Source organism: Seriola aureovittata, chromosome 22 (genome assembly GCF_021018895.1).
Source record: "Seriola aureovittata isolate HTS-2021-v1 ecotype China chromosome 22, ASM2101889v1, whole genome shotgun sequence".
NCBI classification, from domain to species: domain Eukaryota; kingdom Metazoa; phylum Chordata; class Actinopteri; order Carangiformes; family Carangidae; genus Seriola; species Seriola aureovittata.
The window spans coordinates 4546613-4562802 of record NC_079385.1 but is presented as its reverse complement, the minus strand read 5'-3'; the positions used below and the strand labels follow the sequence as shown (position 1 = coordinate 4562802).

The 16190-nt window shown below is 43.6% G+C and overlaps 1 protein-coding gene across 1 annotated transcript; it reads left to right on the top strand.

The window, feature by feature from the left end:
* Positions 1–1692: 1692 nt before the first annotated feature.
* scaf11 (SR-related CTD-associated factor 11) lies at positions 1693–16108 on the top strand. The gene is made up of 15 exons (XM_056367059.1): positions 1693–1866; positions 6246–6292; positions 6393–6538; positions 6772–6855; positions 7925–8004; positions 8219–8298; positions 8388–8425; positions 8514–8587; positions 9069–9194; positions 10193–10293; positions 11280–13574; positions 14079–14407; positions 14573–14743; positions 14832–14951; positions 15239–16108. Exons 2-15 carry the CDS (start codon positions 6274–6276, stop codon positions 15332–15334), a joined length of 3759 nt encoding a protein of 1252 aa, XP_056223034.1. The 5' UTR covers positions 1693–1866; positions 6246–6273; the 3' UTR covers positions 15335–16108.
* The last annotated feature ends 82 nt before the right edge of the window (positions 16109–16190 follow it).

The following is a 16190-nucleotide window of genomic DNA, read 5'->3' as shown; positions in this document are numbered from 1 at the left end:
GGGGTATTTGTACCCTGGGCAGCAGTTGCCGGAGGCTGCATGAATTAGGATTTGATTAAAAAAATAAATTTGCATATTGAGCTGGCTGTTATACTTGAACAATACATGTTGTGGTTGAGAGTACACAAGTAGTTAGCAAGTGAGCACAGTGGTCTAAACCAGTGGTTAAATTTTTTCTCACAAAGGAACCCTAAACTGACACAAATTAGACCACAGACCCCCATCGGATAAGATTTTTGCTTTTACATGTTTTATTACACCAGGTTTTTGAAACCCACAGCCAGAATAGTCATACATTCTGTCATTGTGTTATTTAAAGATGGAATTATGGTGAAAATAAATTCTCCCCCTTTTTGTTGGGGACCCCACTTTGAGAACAACTAATCTAAGCCAAAAAAAGGTCATGGATAAAAGGTTGAAAATACCACATGAACTGTTTACTAAACTGATAACTGGAAGTTGCTGATAACAGTAAATAGTTCGAATAAATTGCTAAAAGTAGTCTAAGTGATGAATTAGCTAGAATATAAGTAAAAGTAATGGCTAAATGGTTGAAATGATTAGCTAAAAATTATGTGCAGAGCTACCTACTTGAAATAAATGGCTAAAAATAACCAAATGGAGAAATAGTTAGCAAAAACTAATAACTAATGCTAAATGGTTGAAATAGAGTCCTCAAAGTAGCCTCATCGATACATTTATTAAAATAGCTCAAATTAATGGATAAATAGTTTAAATAGCCAGATGTAATGATAAATGAGGATAAATGGCTGAAACATCCAGCTTTTGCTACTTATGGTGGTAAACTGACCTAAACTCTATAACAATATCCACTTTAATGCAAGTATTAGATTTAAGTAACATTCAATTTTTGATCAGTTTAGAGACATAAGAATGACTTAAATTAATCAGCTGTGGAGATACATCTGGAAAAAACGGTTGTGGAACCACTGCTGCAGAGAACACCAGCTAACAATGAGTGTTTAAGTGCTCTCATCGTGGCTCCCTGTGTTCTCTACTAAATTGAGGCAATCTAACAGATGCCTGTGTTTTAATATTCAGCACTCAGTTTTCCTGGTTGGTAGTTGGGACTTGAAACAGCCCTCTTATCTGATATAACCCAACAAGCTCCATTTGTTCTGTTTAACTACTGGACACTTTCCTCTGACTCATTCCTTTCAACATAATTGAATTGTTGATGACTTTGCTGAGCGCTCCACTTTCCACAGCTCCCGAAACATATTTTGTGAATGTGAGAATTTTTGCATTAATGGAAAGACAGCTCTGGGTCACACTTTATTTGTACTTAAGGCATTAACTAAGTTCCTTGTGTTAATTTGCTTTTTGACTCCATGTTCTTTGCTCGGCTTTTTTTCTGTGATGTTTCTCTGAAGTATGTTTCGTTGAGGTTTCTTTTGAATCGCTGGTACACTCTGTTCAGTCATGGTTCGTTTCACAATTTTAACAACCACAAATGTATGAATTATTTGCCAAATAAATAAAAAATACAGGAGACAAACAAAGCATGTCACTCATATCCACCTGACGTTAAAAGAGGGAAGGTTGAATACACCTTCTGTATGCTCCACCACCTGTTGTTGTTGTTGTTGTTTCTTTGTAGTGTGAATGCCTCCAGATGGACAAATCCACTTTGCCTTGCAATGCTCGGCGGCGCCGGTTGGTGTCGCCAGCTGCACCAGCTCTCAGTCAGACCGCGAGACATGTGGCTGAGACTTTCTGAAAGCTACGCTCCGTTTTTAGCCAAAAACACTTCCCAGATAGCGCGATTCGTCAGCATTTCATAGCAGGAGTTTGGACGGTAAAAACACATAACGAGGTGCAAACCAGCCGCAGCTGCACTTATAGGTGAGTAACGACACTTGCCGCTTGCTAACTAGAGCTAACTGCTAGCACGGTAAAAGCGACGTAGGCAGGTGCTGTTGTTCAAAGCAGCTAGCTAGCTTTCGGCTAAATTCGCTGCTGCTACCTAGCTAGCTAACTTGTGACCTTCAGTGCAATCTTCGTGGCTAATATTAGACACTATTTAGCCTTGTTTGCTGCCGTGCTAAAAACAGCCAGATAGCTAGTAGGTAGCCATGTTTTTAGCTAGCAATAGCCGTCTGGCTAACCAACAACAACCATGTTGTCACCGTCGTGTTGGCAATGGTTGATCAAGTTGCTAATTTTGTGTCTGCAGGAGCCAGGCCGTGCTTGCCCAAAACGGCAGCAAGCTTTCTCAAGTAACTACCTGCCAACTCAACTGCTCTTTAGTTACAACAATCACTTCATTAGGATTCAATCTAACGTCAGGCTACAGCTTGAGATGAGATTTTTAAGCTAACAAGTTAGCCGGTGGAGTTAAATGGGAAGCTAAGTACAACGAATAACAGAGTTGAAATGACAGTTGGAGCACAAGGCTAGAGACTAATGGCCTGTGTTGACTTGGTTTATTTTAAGTGTTTAGAAATGAGACCCGAGGGTCCTCCTTCTCGGAGGCTGTGGCCTGAGTCCGTTGAGTAGGTTTCACTTTTAAAAATTTTAAGATCGCCGTACTTAAAGTGGGGAAAACAAGACTGTTGTGTATCAGCCACCAGAGGATTTAAGTCTCAGGCACAGGATTTCTTGCTCATTGTCAGCTAGCTGAAGAGCTGTGATGGCCTGCTGGACTAATGCTTGTTCACCATGACTCAGAGGGTAAATAACAGTCTGGATTCTGGACCTTAAAGTCAAAAACTCACATCTGATCAGATTGCTCAGACTTCTCAACTGTTATCAATAGTGGCTGTGTGTATTGGTTTTAAGGCCTCTGGTCCCAAAGGAAGTGAGTCAAAGTATCAGCAAGATACTTCACTTTCACTTCTGGAGTTAACTATGTGACAAGAACGTTTAAAAGTTCAAAATTAAGGCTGCAAATAACAATAGTTGACATTATACATAACACATAATCTGTATATGTAATTTTTTTATGCTTAACAAATCAATAGTTCAGATTACAGAAGTTGTAAATAGTGTAAAATCCCACACAATCCCTCACAACAGCCTGGCCAAGATATCGGCGGAAATGAACTTATCACACATATATATTATTGATAAATTACAAGAGATCGCAGTACAGATATACCAAAGATATTGGTATTTCTTTAGTTGGAAATAGTTGTGTTGATGCATACCACGTCATGTTCCTGGTTTGATTCTGGCATAAGAACATATGTTGCATGTTCAGCCATCTCCTTACCCATTTATTGTCTGTTTGTGCTGTTGTCAGTAAAGGTAAGAATAAATAAGAGTGACTGTGATGAAGGCCATTAGCTGAAAGACGTTTGTCTGACAATAAAGTTGCTCATAAGTAGTGCTGGAGTTTTCTTCAGATTTTTTCCCTTGTCCATGGATCCTAGAAGTAGGTGAAGTCGAGCATTCCTGACTCTGATCTGTAATGAAGCTTAGAATGTCAACAATAATATTTACAAAAGGAAAAAGAAATGACAAAGATACTTTGTGTCACACAAATAGTGTGACCATTACCAGTTTATCCACCAGGAAGCACTAACAAGTTTACTTTTCCATCAGTGAAGTGTCCCTTTCTCTACATATCTTGCTCATATTTCTGTAAATAACAGATAGATTACAGGGATTACTCGATTCTCTTTGTTTTTGTGTAAGCATCTGAAATGATTTTATAGCATTATTAAAACTTAAGGCTGAACAATTGTTTGAAATATTATCAATATCGCAATGTGGGCAAATGCAATATCCAAATTGCAGTAGCTGCAGTTTTTTTTCTTTTTCGATAAAGGTAAAATGTGTCACAACAGACCAACAAAACCATAAATAAAGTAGTGCTACAGTTATGCCGTGGCCTATGAATCATATTCTCCAGATGTAAGGGAACATGCTTTTTTGGTACATGACCCAACAAAAATCAAATCATCATTTTTGTTTTGTTTTTATTTTCTTGGTGAAAAAAAAAAAAGAAGAAAGAAAGATCATTCCAACTGAAATCATCACAAATGCATCATCTGTCAAATAATTGCAACATGATTTTTTTTTCTTTGATGTGATGTATGTGATCAGGCTGTAATCCGTACATTACATCCAGGTAACTTCTATTTGGCCTGGTTTCATTTCTGAATAGGAGGCGACTGCTGTACGGTTGTTTACGTTCATTCATTCACTGAAGTAGAGCAGTGGTCATGGTGAGAGGATGATGATTTGTAGTGAAAATGTTGCTTGATGTGCTTTACTGAAAAGGAGAAACCTGCCAAGGTCTTCTTCAGCTTTCTTAACACTGTCGTCACTGCATACAGAAAACACAAGCAGCCCACTCTAACCAAGCTTTGTTTGTGGTATGTATTCTACCAGGTGAGCTACCAGGGCAACCCAGATGTTGGCAGATGTAAACCATTGTATTTATTGGTCCTTAAAGACTGAACACAGTGAATTTTAGAGGTGGTGTAATTGTATAGGTCCAGGCAAAGATGAGATGAAGACATGCTTTGTGTTGAATTAGTTGCTGCTCCTCATTAAAAGCTCTTCCAGATCTCGTCTTAACAAATTCTACATCGATTAAAAAGATACCTTTAGATGCAAATTTGACCAGGACGCTGCAAATTGACATAAAGACACAGCTGTGCAACGTGAAAATGTTTCTACTTGTCTTTGTAAATGTATCTTATAGAGACCCACAGACACAGTCTGTGTGTGCATTGCTAGCTAGCTCACGGCTAACATAGGGCAAATGTTATTTCTGCTACATGAGAATGTGACACTGGAAGCTGGAAACTATGGATGTTAGACTTGGACAATGTGTCAATACCATCCAGACATCCATTTTCTGCTGCTTAGTCCAGGTCTGGGTCACCATGACAGGAGGCTAAGAAAGGAAATCCAGACATCCTTCCTTCTCCCCTGGATGTCTGAGCTCCTCACTCTTTTTCTAAAGGCGCCTACAGACTGAGATTTCATCAATCTTATAAGTTTTTTGCAGGCCACAATATGCAAGATGGATGTAATAAATATATGTAGACTGTGCGATGATAACACCTGAATCGTAGGCGATGATGCAAGTTAATGTATGTCAACCATCTGTACTGCTAAAGTGCAAAACACTGAAGCCAGGTGCAAACTCGGGGGGGCAATTTTGCAAGAAGGGCTTGAGCTAAGTATTTTTTAGTGTACATAAATGTATGTAGCCGTCATGCTGCATGCCTATTGGTTGGTTAGTAGATGTAGGTCGCAGAAGCAGGCACATTGTGAGTTGGTCATCCTAAATTTCTGACACTGTCAGATTTTGTTTTAGGCTTTCATTCTCTTTTATTGGTTGAAAGACCGTGACAACAACCATCTTTGAACCTCTCTCACTCTTTGAACAAAACCATTTGTCTGCATCCAAATGATTGTGCTGTTTCTTTTGCTTTGTCTTGGAAGAATGAAATGTCTGTACTTTGATTCTCAGTAGTACTTTTAATTTGGGAGTCACGGAAGTGTCTGTGTAGGCGGTGCCAGCATTTATTGTTTTTATGCATTATGTTTTGGGGTTGTCCGTCTGTTCAGTCGTCTAATTCTTGTGAACACGACATCTCAGTGTCACCTTGAGGGAATTTCTTGAAATTTTACTTTCACTTGGACCCAAGAGTGAACTGAATAGAATTTGTTGGTCAAAGCTCAAGTTCACTGTAACCTCACAAAAGGCTTTTTGGTTTTAACTCAAGAATTCATATGCTAATTATGACACCATTTCACACAAATGTCTAATAGCATATAATGTTGAAGTGATGACATATTATCTGTGACATAATGTTGTACAGAAACACTTTTCTCCCCGTTATTCAACACCATAACTCAGTATCAGAGGGGCAGATTGTGACTATATTTCACATTTAGTCAGATACCGAATTGCTGACACTAATCTTGACGCCCACCTTGTAACTGTCGTAGTTGTTTTGATCTTCTGTGCTGCAGGTTTGAAGATGTGTGAAGCAGCCACGCGTTCGAATTTGGAGCTTCTTTGCTGAAAAATTTTGTCTACTGTCATGACTACAACTTTGTGTTTTATCACATTCAGCTTTATTGGCCGAGCCTTTTTTTTAAAAAGTCTTTCTGCTGCTGTAATGATGCATTTTAAGTTTAATTTCCCAGTGGACTAAACAAAGTACATAACCTGGTGTTCCTCATCAGCTGGACTCCTCTCCTCTTTGTCAGCAATACTTCCATCTTCATTTTCTCTCTGTCTTTTCTCTGTGTTGTAGTGGTGATCAGGACAGCCCGGGGCCGGACATGACTGGAGCTGGAAGTGGTGAGTGATGTTGAAGGCTCCATGTTGTGGTCTTTCTGCGAGATTAGAAAATATCAGATCATGCATCATAAAAAATCTGTCTCTTCACCTGTATTTTTAGGCGGCCAGGGTCCGCCTGACGGGACGGATGCTGAGGAGGCGGAGAGGTGTCCTATATGTCTGGGCGTCCTGGCCGGTGGCGAGCTCGCCATGCCCGATAGCTGCTGCCACGTCTTCTGCCTCAGATGTCTTCTCACATGGGCTGAGGTATGGCTCAATGCTGCGCCATTAAAATTTCAATTCCATGTAAACTAGCCATACAGTAGTACAAGCATAAAGCATAATTTAAAATAGTGTGATTTAGTTTTTACCACTGTTTATTATGTTCCACATGTTGGTGGCTTAAGCATTCATGTCATTGTTTTTACTTTTAAACGATGTGCCTCTTATCTTAGTACATATGTGTTTATAATGTTTGGTTTCTTCACTTTACTTTGAAGTTACAGATGGCTCCTTCCTGCCCAGTGGACAGAAGACCTTTCACTAATGTTTACAGATGGGATGGGAATCTGAGCTGTGTTCAGGTCAGTAATCCAACTCAGTAAGATGCTTTATGTTAAAGTTCAGCTGAAATGACCTGCTCTGGAAAGTGCATATTCTCTCTTAAGCCCCTTTTCCACTTGTCAAAAAAAAAAAATGCTAAGACCTGCAAACATCGGGCTTTTGTTGGCAATGGAAAAGCGTACAATCGGCATTCAGACCCAGGTCAAACCCAGTAGACACGAGTATTAATCGACTCCGATCAGCATTGATGTAAAGACAAAACTTGGGTGAACATGCAAATTTTGGCCCCTTTTCTGAGCTGTGACGTCTTTCAGAGCACAGACACTGTAAACACACCTGTCACCTGTCCAGCACAGTGCTGTTAAACCAGAAACACTGCTGCTACATTGAGCTCAGGGAGGAGAGAGTGAGCCACAGCCCCAAAATAAGTTTTAAAAACACACTATCACCAATCAAAGCGTCTCACAAGGAGGCTCCGACACTGACTGGAGCACCAAGCTGCAGATGAGATGTGAAGTTTTACCAGTTTGCAGGCAGCTAACAGCTCACTCTTTCTCTCATGCATCTGTGTTTGAGTGTGTGTGCTCTGTAACAGCATGTGATGACACGGTTTCCTACATTTGTATATCCTCTCCGGACAGAAAGGCAAACCCGTCTGGAAGTGTAAAATGAGTCAATCGCCTTTTTAGCCTGTTGCCCCGCATTTTATACAAAACAGCTTATTCCTGCTAATTTTGGTGTAAAAAGGTTATCCTCTGTCGGTGCATAGACCAGTCTGCATGCTGTTTCTTCATGTGTCTCTATTTGCTAGCTGACTAGTTTGCACTTTGGAGGACTTTGATCAACTTCAGTTAAGATGTTAAATGATGTGGTTTCTTGCTTTCAAAGCCGCAGTTTCCAGTCAGTTTGTTTACATTGTGTCTCTGTGCCCCAGCGGGTCAGCTGTCAGTCAGACATGTCAAACTCGCACCAGGTCCGCTCTCAGCTGAGCACACAGAGCCTTGATTGTACACTGTATCAGGCAACCTATTTACAGTTTTGCATTAAAATGTAGTGTCCTGAATGTCCTTCTGTCATTGTTGTTTGAAGGTTCCTGTGAAGAAGCGAGCAACTCAACCTGAAGCTGAGAGCTGCTGCTGTAGAAATACCGGACAAAAAATCTGTCTCAAGTGAGTTTTTTTTTTCTTCATAGGATCATAAGGTCTTTGCTTTACAGAAACTGAAGAAAATACTCTATTTAATCAATCACAATCAGGGAAAAGCAATGTAGTAGGTTAAAATTATTTTTCTTTATTATTTATTTAGAATAATTTGTCTTATTTGAAATCAGTTTTCTTTTAGGAAACCAATACTAGAAATATTTAGCTGTTGTTTTCTTTTCAGAAATAAGCCGACAAGAAGATTGAGACGACAAAAGGTGGAGAGGACGGCAGACGCCAAAACAAAAGGACTTGTGAGGAAATGTATGTTAATCCCCTCGTTCTCCAGAAACATGTGGGACTTGCTCACATTTTGTCAGGAAGATCTAACAGTCTGTAACTGTCTTTTCCAGGTAACGATGAAGACCCCTCCTCTCTAAGCAGAAAAAAGGTGCGTTTTTTCACTCGCTCCTTTTACATTGTCTCATGTGCATGACTGTAATGTTAAATCTCATTAGTGTTTGATGTATTTTATCCAGGTGAGAGGAACAGAATGCTGTACTTGGTCACTGTCTCCCTGTGTCTCATTAACAACCACATCAACGCAGGACATGTAAGTCACACTTCCCTCAGTGAGTTATTAGATTACGGTTAATTAAGAAAATTACACTGTTGGTGTTTTCTGCCAGAAGTCTGGAATAAGGTGCTTTGGTGTGATGACTATCTGCAGTGCGTCTCACTAGTTGTAAGACAGTTACAGTATCCCATTTTACAGAGAGGTTATTAGGTCAGGGGGACAGTGCATTTTAAGAAGGCCCCCTGCTGGAGTGCAGGGTACATTGCTTCCAATGGTCTGATTGCAATTTGAACACATTATTACATTGTTTATTTAATTTTTCCCACACCAGCTGTATGTGTATTTCCCATCAGTGTCCAACATTGACATAATATAACTGAAACAAATCTGTGTAATGTTGTTTAGAGCAGATGCAACATCAGACTATATTTTTGCAGCTGAAGTGTAAGTGATGCTGTTCGAACATTTTGGAAGTTCTTCATAAATAACTCTTATCTTTTTTCTCATCTTCTTGCAGTGCAGAGCCTGTTTGGGTGACAGAGGACATCCCATATGACGATGGTTTCAAACAGTGCAAACCCAAGGCGCAAGACTGTCCGTGGCTTTCTCCTGCTGCTCCCATCCCTGCTAATGGCACCTCGAGGTACTGAAATCCCAGCTCACTGCCAATATGGCTTTATAGCATCTTTCATTAGACATCCTCTGCCTCCTGAATGTCCACTTCTTTCAAACTCCTCACCCTCAGTTTGTGACTCGTGCTAAAAAATGTAGCCAGTAAACTCAGTCCGAGATAACCTGGATGACATCGTCAGGATTGCGTTTTCAAACACTCCCTCTTGAGAGGATGCTGAAACTGTGGGCGATGGTCCTCTTAACTTCATTGTTGCAGAAGAAGTGACGCTCCGTTTATCCAGGAGTTCATGAGGTTATTACAAAGATGAGCTCTATGTGTGTTTACAAAAAGAGCAGAGGAACAGAAGAGTTTCTTGACTTCTGGTGTAATAGCCAGGCTTCAGCATGGCGGGCAGCTAGTCTACTGGTTTTTATTCAGAAATGGCAACATGTCAACAGCTGTGGGGGTCGTCCGATGTCACTCTGTTAACTGTCAGACCCATGGTAGAGAATACCAGCTCAGATGGTACTGATATCCCTGCATATTTTAACTGTTTAATTGATTGTATTAATCAGTCAAAATACTTAGCACATAGACGCACAGAAATACTAGTATCTGTCCTCTTTCCCACAGTCCAGTTCATGTAACGTTTCAGAATGAGCCACACCAGTGTCAGTGGAATGAAAACCCCAGAGGAGCAAAGACCAGTCAGTTATCCTGAGTCCCAGGAGCTTTCATTCTTAAGCAGACTGGTGATGGCACCGTTTTGTGAGGGACATTTTCCTCATTATTGTGATTTAAGTCTCCTACTTGCATGTTTGGGTCAATTGTCCAGTTTTCAGCCTGGTTCATGCACGGTAATCAGCATCCATACAAACAGAACTTTGGATACACAGTATGTGGCCAGTTAAGTTGTAACTGAAACTGTAAAGTGATGATGATACAATAATGGGAAACTAACAAGCAAAATCAGGAGAAAGTTTTTGTTACTAGTTCAGTCACTGATTCTCTCACCGTCTGTTACACAGGCAGAGTTTCCATCCCGCCAGTTGGAACCACAGTTCGTTTCCATTCGGTATCTGCTCATCTCCCTTTACCTCCAGCTCCCTGTTTGGCTCCGGACATTTTGGTGAGTCACGTCTGACACATCGTTGTGGATATCCTTTTGTGTGATGGCTGATGGAACGTAAGCTTGTTATAACATATAACTTTGTACAAATAAAAAGTAAAATTTCTTCATGAGGTATCATTTGAAAGATCTGATAGTTGGGTTCTTTGATGTGTTCTTCACATTTAAATTTCTAAAGGGCTTTCACACACACTGTGCAAATGGTAGAGATTTTTGTTTTGAGAAGTAATGTCATGAAAGAGGAAGCAGGAAGTTTATCAGTGATTTAAATAGTCTAAATAGACTAGAAACAAATATGTGAATACAGTGTCCTGTTTATGTTTTCACATGTTCATATATTATAAAGCAACAAACTGCAATGCTACAGTGTGTAATATTAACATTAGGGATGTTGCAATCAGTGTGTGTGGACCGATCCTGATCCGCCAATGAAGTATCATTAGCAGCATCATGATGTCATGAGCTAGTTCATTCAAGTACTGGAGGTCTTGGTTCAAAGCATTAGATTGGTCAACATATAATATTGGTATGACATGAATGAAAGTTTAAGTGGGAGCTTTATCCGCCTGAAACTGACGTGAAACGCTCAGCTGGAGAGAAGACGCATCACTCTGTTGAAGTTGTTGGAACTACAAAAAGGGAGTCCACTCAGAATTGAGAGATGGTGCCACAGAGTGAAGTGTCTTTCCTTCACAAATGATCTTTGGGCGAGTACAGACAGCATCAAGCTACATTACCGTTTAATTAGCGTAAACTGATATGACCTCCTGCTGGCAGTGAATTCTCCATTTTAATCTGTGAAAGCTCCAGTCAGCACCGGCTAAGAATAAGAAGCTGCTAGCTGAATGTTTGTTCACAGCTACTTTTTGCCAATGAAAAAGAGAGTAAGGGTTGTAGTTTAGCAAATCTGTGTTCATAGATTTTGCCAATCTAGATGTCAAATCCCTGATTCTGTTAGTAAATATGTTGGGTTCTTTCTCCGACAGTGTTCGAGGGGGTTGTCTGCGCAATCACATGTCCCAAAGGAGGAGAGAAGAGAAACAGCCGAGCCTCGACCTCCAAAGCTCCCACCAAAGAGGCTGAGTCTCTACCAACCAGGCGATCTGGACGCAACAGTAAAACCCAGGAAGAGACTCCCGCGTCTGACCCCTCATCACTGCCTCAGTCCAGTTCATCAGACTCCGACTCGTCTACCAACCAGTCCGCCAAACCGGTCAAGACTTCTCAGGCACCAGCCAAGAGGAAGGGCAAGCAGGTAACAAACCGAAAGGCTAGCGGCAAGCGGAAAGCCACAACAAGAAAAAAACGCTCTCCTGAATTCGTTAGCAGCCCGGGAGCAAGTGAGGAGGAGGAAGAGGGTGACGGAGGTGACGACAGGGAGAAGGAGGAGGAGGAGGAGGAGGAGGAAGAAGACAAAACAGACAAAGAACAGGATGCAAACAACTCAGAGCAACAGCAGTCTGATGTTGAAGGGAGCCTCAATGCAGACCAGGACCAGGACGGGTTCAACTCTGCCGATGAGCAAGAGGGTGCAGAATCAGAGAGTAAAGATGTGGAACAGGACAGTGATGAGACTCAGGAACAAGCTAATGAACATGAACAAGAAGAGAAGCCGGATGAGGGAGATGAGGACCTGTCTTGTCCCTCAGACGTGGCTCCTAACAGCCCTGGTTCATGCTCTGAGGGTGACGAGAGCAAAATAGAGGAAGAAGAGCCAGCCAGCCCTGTGTCCTGTGGAGACGAGGACTCTGAGAAAAGGTCTTCTCCATCACCCTCCGACTCCCAGAATGCTCTTCTGGAAGACCTGATGTCTCCACACTGTGATGAGCAAACTGAGCAGGATGATGAAATGGAGATTTGCAGCGAGTCAAAAGAAGCCGACAGTGAAGAAGAATCTCCAAAGGAAATGAAGGCAGAGTCATATGAGAGCTTGACACTTCCTGGTTCTCCCTCTGCTGCAGAGTCAGAGGAAAACGTGGCCGAGCCCGAGACAAAAGCTTCTGAGGACACTGAGACGAAAACAATTGGGTCAGAAGAAGCTTCAGTGGTGGACAGTTCTGGGGAAGGAACCAAGGCTGACAGTCCATCCAAGGATGACAATAATGTCGTCCCCATGGACTGCAGTTCGCCCATGAGTGAGCATGGGAACAATCCCATTTCGGAGCCACCAAAGGAGAGTGCTGACCCGGCTGCTGCGGGACCCTCTTCTTCTGAAAGCCAGGTCGCCAAGGACGAGAGCTGCAAGGACCAACGGGAGAGGGAGAAAAGCCAAGAGAGGAAGAACAGCAGGCAGCGGCGCTCTCGCTTCCACTCGCCATCTTCCACCTGGTCACCAAAGAGGGAATCCAAGCGGGAACCATCCAGGCGCTCGCGCTCACGGTCCAGGGAACGTGACGGCAGCCCGCCCTCCAGCCACTCCTCCCGGGCTCGCAGCAGAGAAAGAGACAGGGACCGGGACAGTGAGAGAGACTATTCTAGGAGGGACCGTAGTCGTGAGAGGAGGAGAAGGCGATCGAGGAGTCGCTCCAGATCTAGGTCCCGCTCTCGGTCCAGGTCTCGATCCAGAACAAGGTCCTACAGACGGGGGCCCAGCCCCGATTGGGGGCCGGCATCCAGAGAGCAGTCTCCGCAAAGGAAGGAGCGCAGGGGTGGGTGGAGGTCGGGGCAGGGTAGCGGCTCTGGTGGTGAGGGACGGAGGTATCATGGAGGCACTAGCCGCTTTGAAAACGGCGTGCCCACAGAAGGTTCCCCTGATCGCCAGGGCTGGTCAGAAAATCCTGACTGGGTTACAGAAAAGACTCGTGGTGAAGCCGAGAGCAGGAACCGGGACTCTGGCTTCAGTGGCGGGTCACGCTGGGAAGACAACCGCAACAGTAGCAGTAACAGGGGAGAGACACGCGGCCGGGGGGGCCGGGGAGGGTTTGAACGTGGCCGGGGTGCAGGGCGGGGCAGCGGCGGCGGCAACCGCGGCTTTTACAATCAACAGGAGGAAACGTCCGACAACCGCTGGCAGCCCAGAAACAACTTCTCAGGTACAGGCAACAATTCAGGGAATGACGCGTACAGTCGCTTCAATGAGAACCGGGGCGGCGGCCGGAGGAAAGAGTCCGAGCCCAGTGACTCTATGCTGGACCGGTCAGGATGGTCATCAGCATCAAGCTGGGCTGTCAGGAGGACGCTCCCCGCTGACGTTCAGGACTATTACTCCAAGAGGGAGAGAGGAGGACCAGGAGGCTGGAACCGACAAGAGGAGGAGCAGCAGCAGCAGCCGACAGCAGCAGGTCAGTCCTCGTCAGTCTCTCCACAACTGAAAACCAGGACTTCCTGTTTAGTTATCACTCCACAGAAACACTGGAGGTTCTGCTTGAGAACATGGAGACGTTAACATAGGAGCAGTAGGGGTGGTGTTTGGGGTTAATGTTCTCTTTGATGCCAGGAGAAGAAGATAATTTCAGTAGCTGTAGCACAACTGTGAACAGGCTCGAAAACCAACCAAAATTTACCTCCAGGCACCTGCACTTTTCAATTTTAGATTAAATTGTGATTTCTTTGAAGTTATTAATTTATTCCTTTGAAAGTCTCAGTTGTTTAACTGTTTTTGATGAGAGGCTACTGGTTTGATTCTACCATTAACGGAGCATTTCCTGCCACATTTTCTGTTGATTGAACATCTGTATAAATATACAGTAGTCGAAATCAAATGGTAAATTTGACTGTTTTAGTTTTCATACAGGTTCAAAAGTTCTTTCTGACGGTTCCTTTATTTTGTTTCTTTTACTCTTCAGATCCCACTAAAAGTGAGCCCCCTCCCCAGGCGGTCCCCGGTAACGCTCCGGTGCCGGTGATGAACGTGATTCCTCCTCATCCTCAGCTGAATGTTCTTCACCATCACTACCCCATGCAGGGCCCGCGAGGAGCCCTGCCCGTCAGCTTGCAGCCCGCAGCGCCATACGCGATGCCCCCTCAGGTCCCCGTGCACCTCCACCCTGCTGTGCCACTGCTTCAGGTGCCCGCTGTCGGCGCTCAGGGCCTCCCCCCTCCTCCCCCGCCGCCTCCCCCCATGCAGCAAGGCAGCCAGACAGCGGCAGCTCAGCCTGATGGCCACATGACTCAGGTACTGTAAACTAGGACGTAGACAGGACTACTGCTGATGGTGTGTTGGGATTAAGTTCTACATCCTGCATGTCTGTTAAATTAAAATAGCTTAAGTTAAAATAAGAAGGTAAAGTTCTTTCTGTTCTTAAGCACACACTTATTCTCATTTTCTGGTTTGCCCTAGATGGCGAGTACCATAGCGGGTTATGGGAAACCCGCCCTGCTTCCCACCCCTACCAAAGCTGGTGTTGCCATAGCGACACAGGGACAGCCAGCACCCAGCCAGGTGCTGCCGTCCTCTACAACTCAGCCTGGTCATAACAAGGCTCAAGCCGACAGCTCCAAAAAAGAAAAGGTAACTTGCGGCCACAGTTCTCCTGTCACCTTCTTACAATAGAGTGTTTTATTTTCAGTCCGTCTGACTCTGAATCTTCCTGCTCTAGAAACAACAAATCCAAGAGAAAGCTATAAATGAAGTGAAGACAGCCATCAAACCTTTTTACCAAAAGAAGGAAATCACCAAGGAGGAGTACAAGGAGATCGTCCGCAAAGCAGTGGAGAAGGTAAACACGTCTCACTTATACACAGTGTAGGATGAGCTTCTAAAAAACCATCCTTGGTCATTTCTGTGTGAAGTCCTACCAGAGAAGCAGCACTTTAATCACTCGGCTCCTCAGGTCCACGTGAACCATCTGGGTTCTTACAGTACACTGCACGTTGCAAGACTTTTTAATCTCAACACACACGCAGCAACAAGAAAAGATTAGCTGCAGTTTTCTTATGTTGATTAAACACACTTAAACACACCAATGTTTGTTTGACCTGTACTGTGTTTTTTTTTTTCCCTCAGGTGTGTCACAGTAAGAGTGGTGAGGTGAACTCCAGTAAGGTGGCCAACCTGGTGAAGGCCTACGTGGACAAATACAAGCACGCCCGAAAGAAATGAACCTCTGCCCTGCTGCCGGCGCGGCGACGCCCTCGCTGACCCATTCAGCTGCTCAAGTGCAATTTCCTCAAGCTGGAATCTGGCCTCCAAACTGAAAGATGACGGAGCGCCAACATTTTTCTTTTTTTGATATCTGTACCTTTTATTGAATGATGAAGATTTTTTTCTATAGATTTTCATATTTTGTTAGAAAAAAAGAATGACCCAATCAGAAATTGTAATGCAAGAGCCCTTTATTTTGCATAGATCACGTGGCTTGGGAACTACTGTAAGCAGCGCAGGGTAGCGTGGGGGGGTGGGGTGGGGGGGACAGTTGATACTAAAGATGCAACGCTCAGTGAATGACGCCAGCTCATGTAGTGGAGAGCCCCTCCCAGGGTGCCGGCTGGTACGATGAATTTCTCCTCCGTGGCATCCTGATCGCATCGCTTATTAATTGAATATTGTCAATGTTCTTTTTTAAATATTATATAATGTTTCAGAGGAAAGCCTAGTTTAAAGATACAGTGCATTGCCTTTATTAATCTCTGTGGCCCTGTGACGGGCTGGAATCTGATGAGTGTGATTGTAATCAGGGCCCTGATTGGCTGAGGAGACGCTAAGTGGGGACAGCCAATCAGCAGCGAGTGTGTAACGTAAGGCGCAGGTCCCGGGGGGGCTGATCAGGTGACACTGACCCCACACCCTGCCTGAATGTGTAATAAATGTCAATGCGTGAACATGAACTGTGCAAAGTATCCAGAGAGTAGTGAAATAAATTAGCTGCTTCCTGAAGCTCGTGTGTTTGTCAGAGGAAACGCCGCCATTCAACATTTTAAATATGGCAGGATTTCCCTCCTCCGTCTCCATCTTTGAG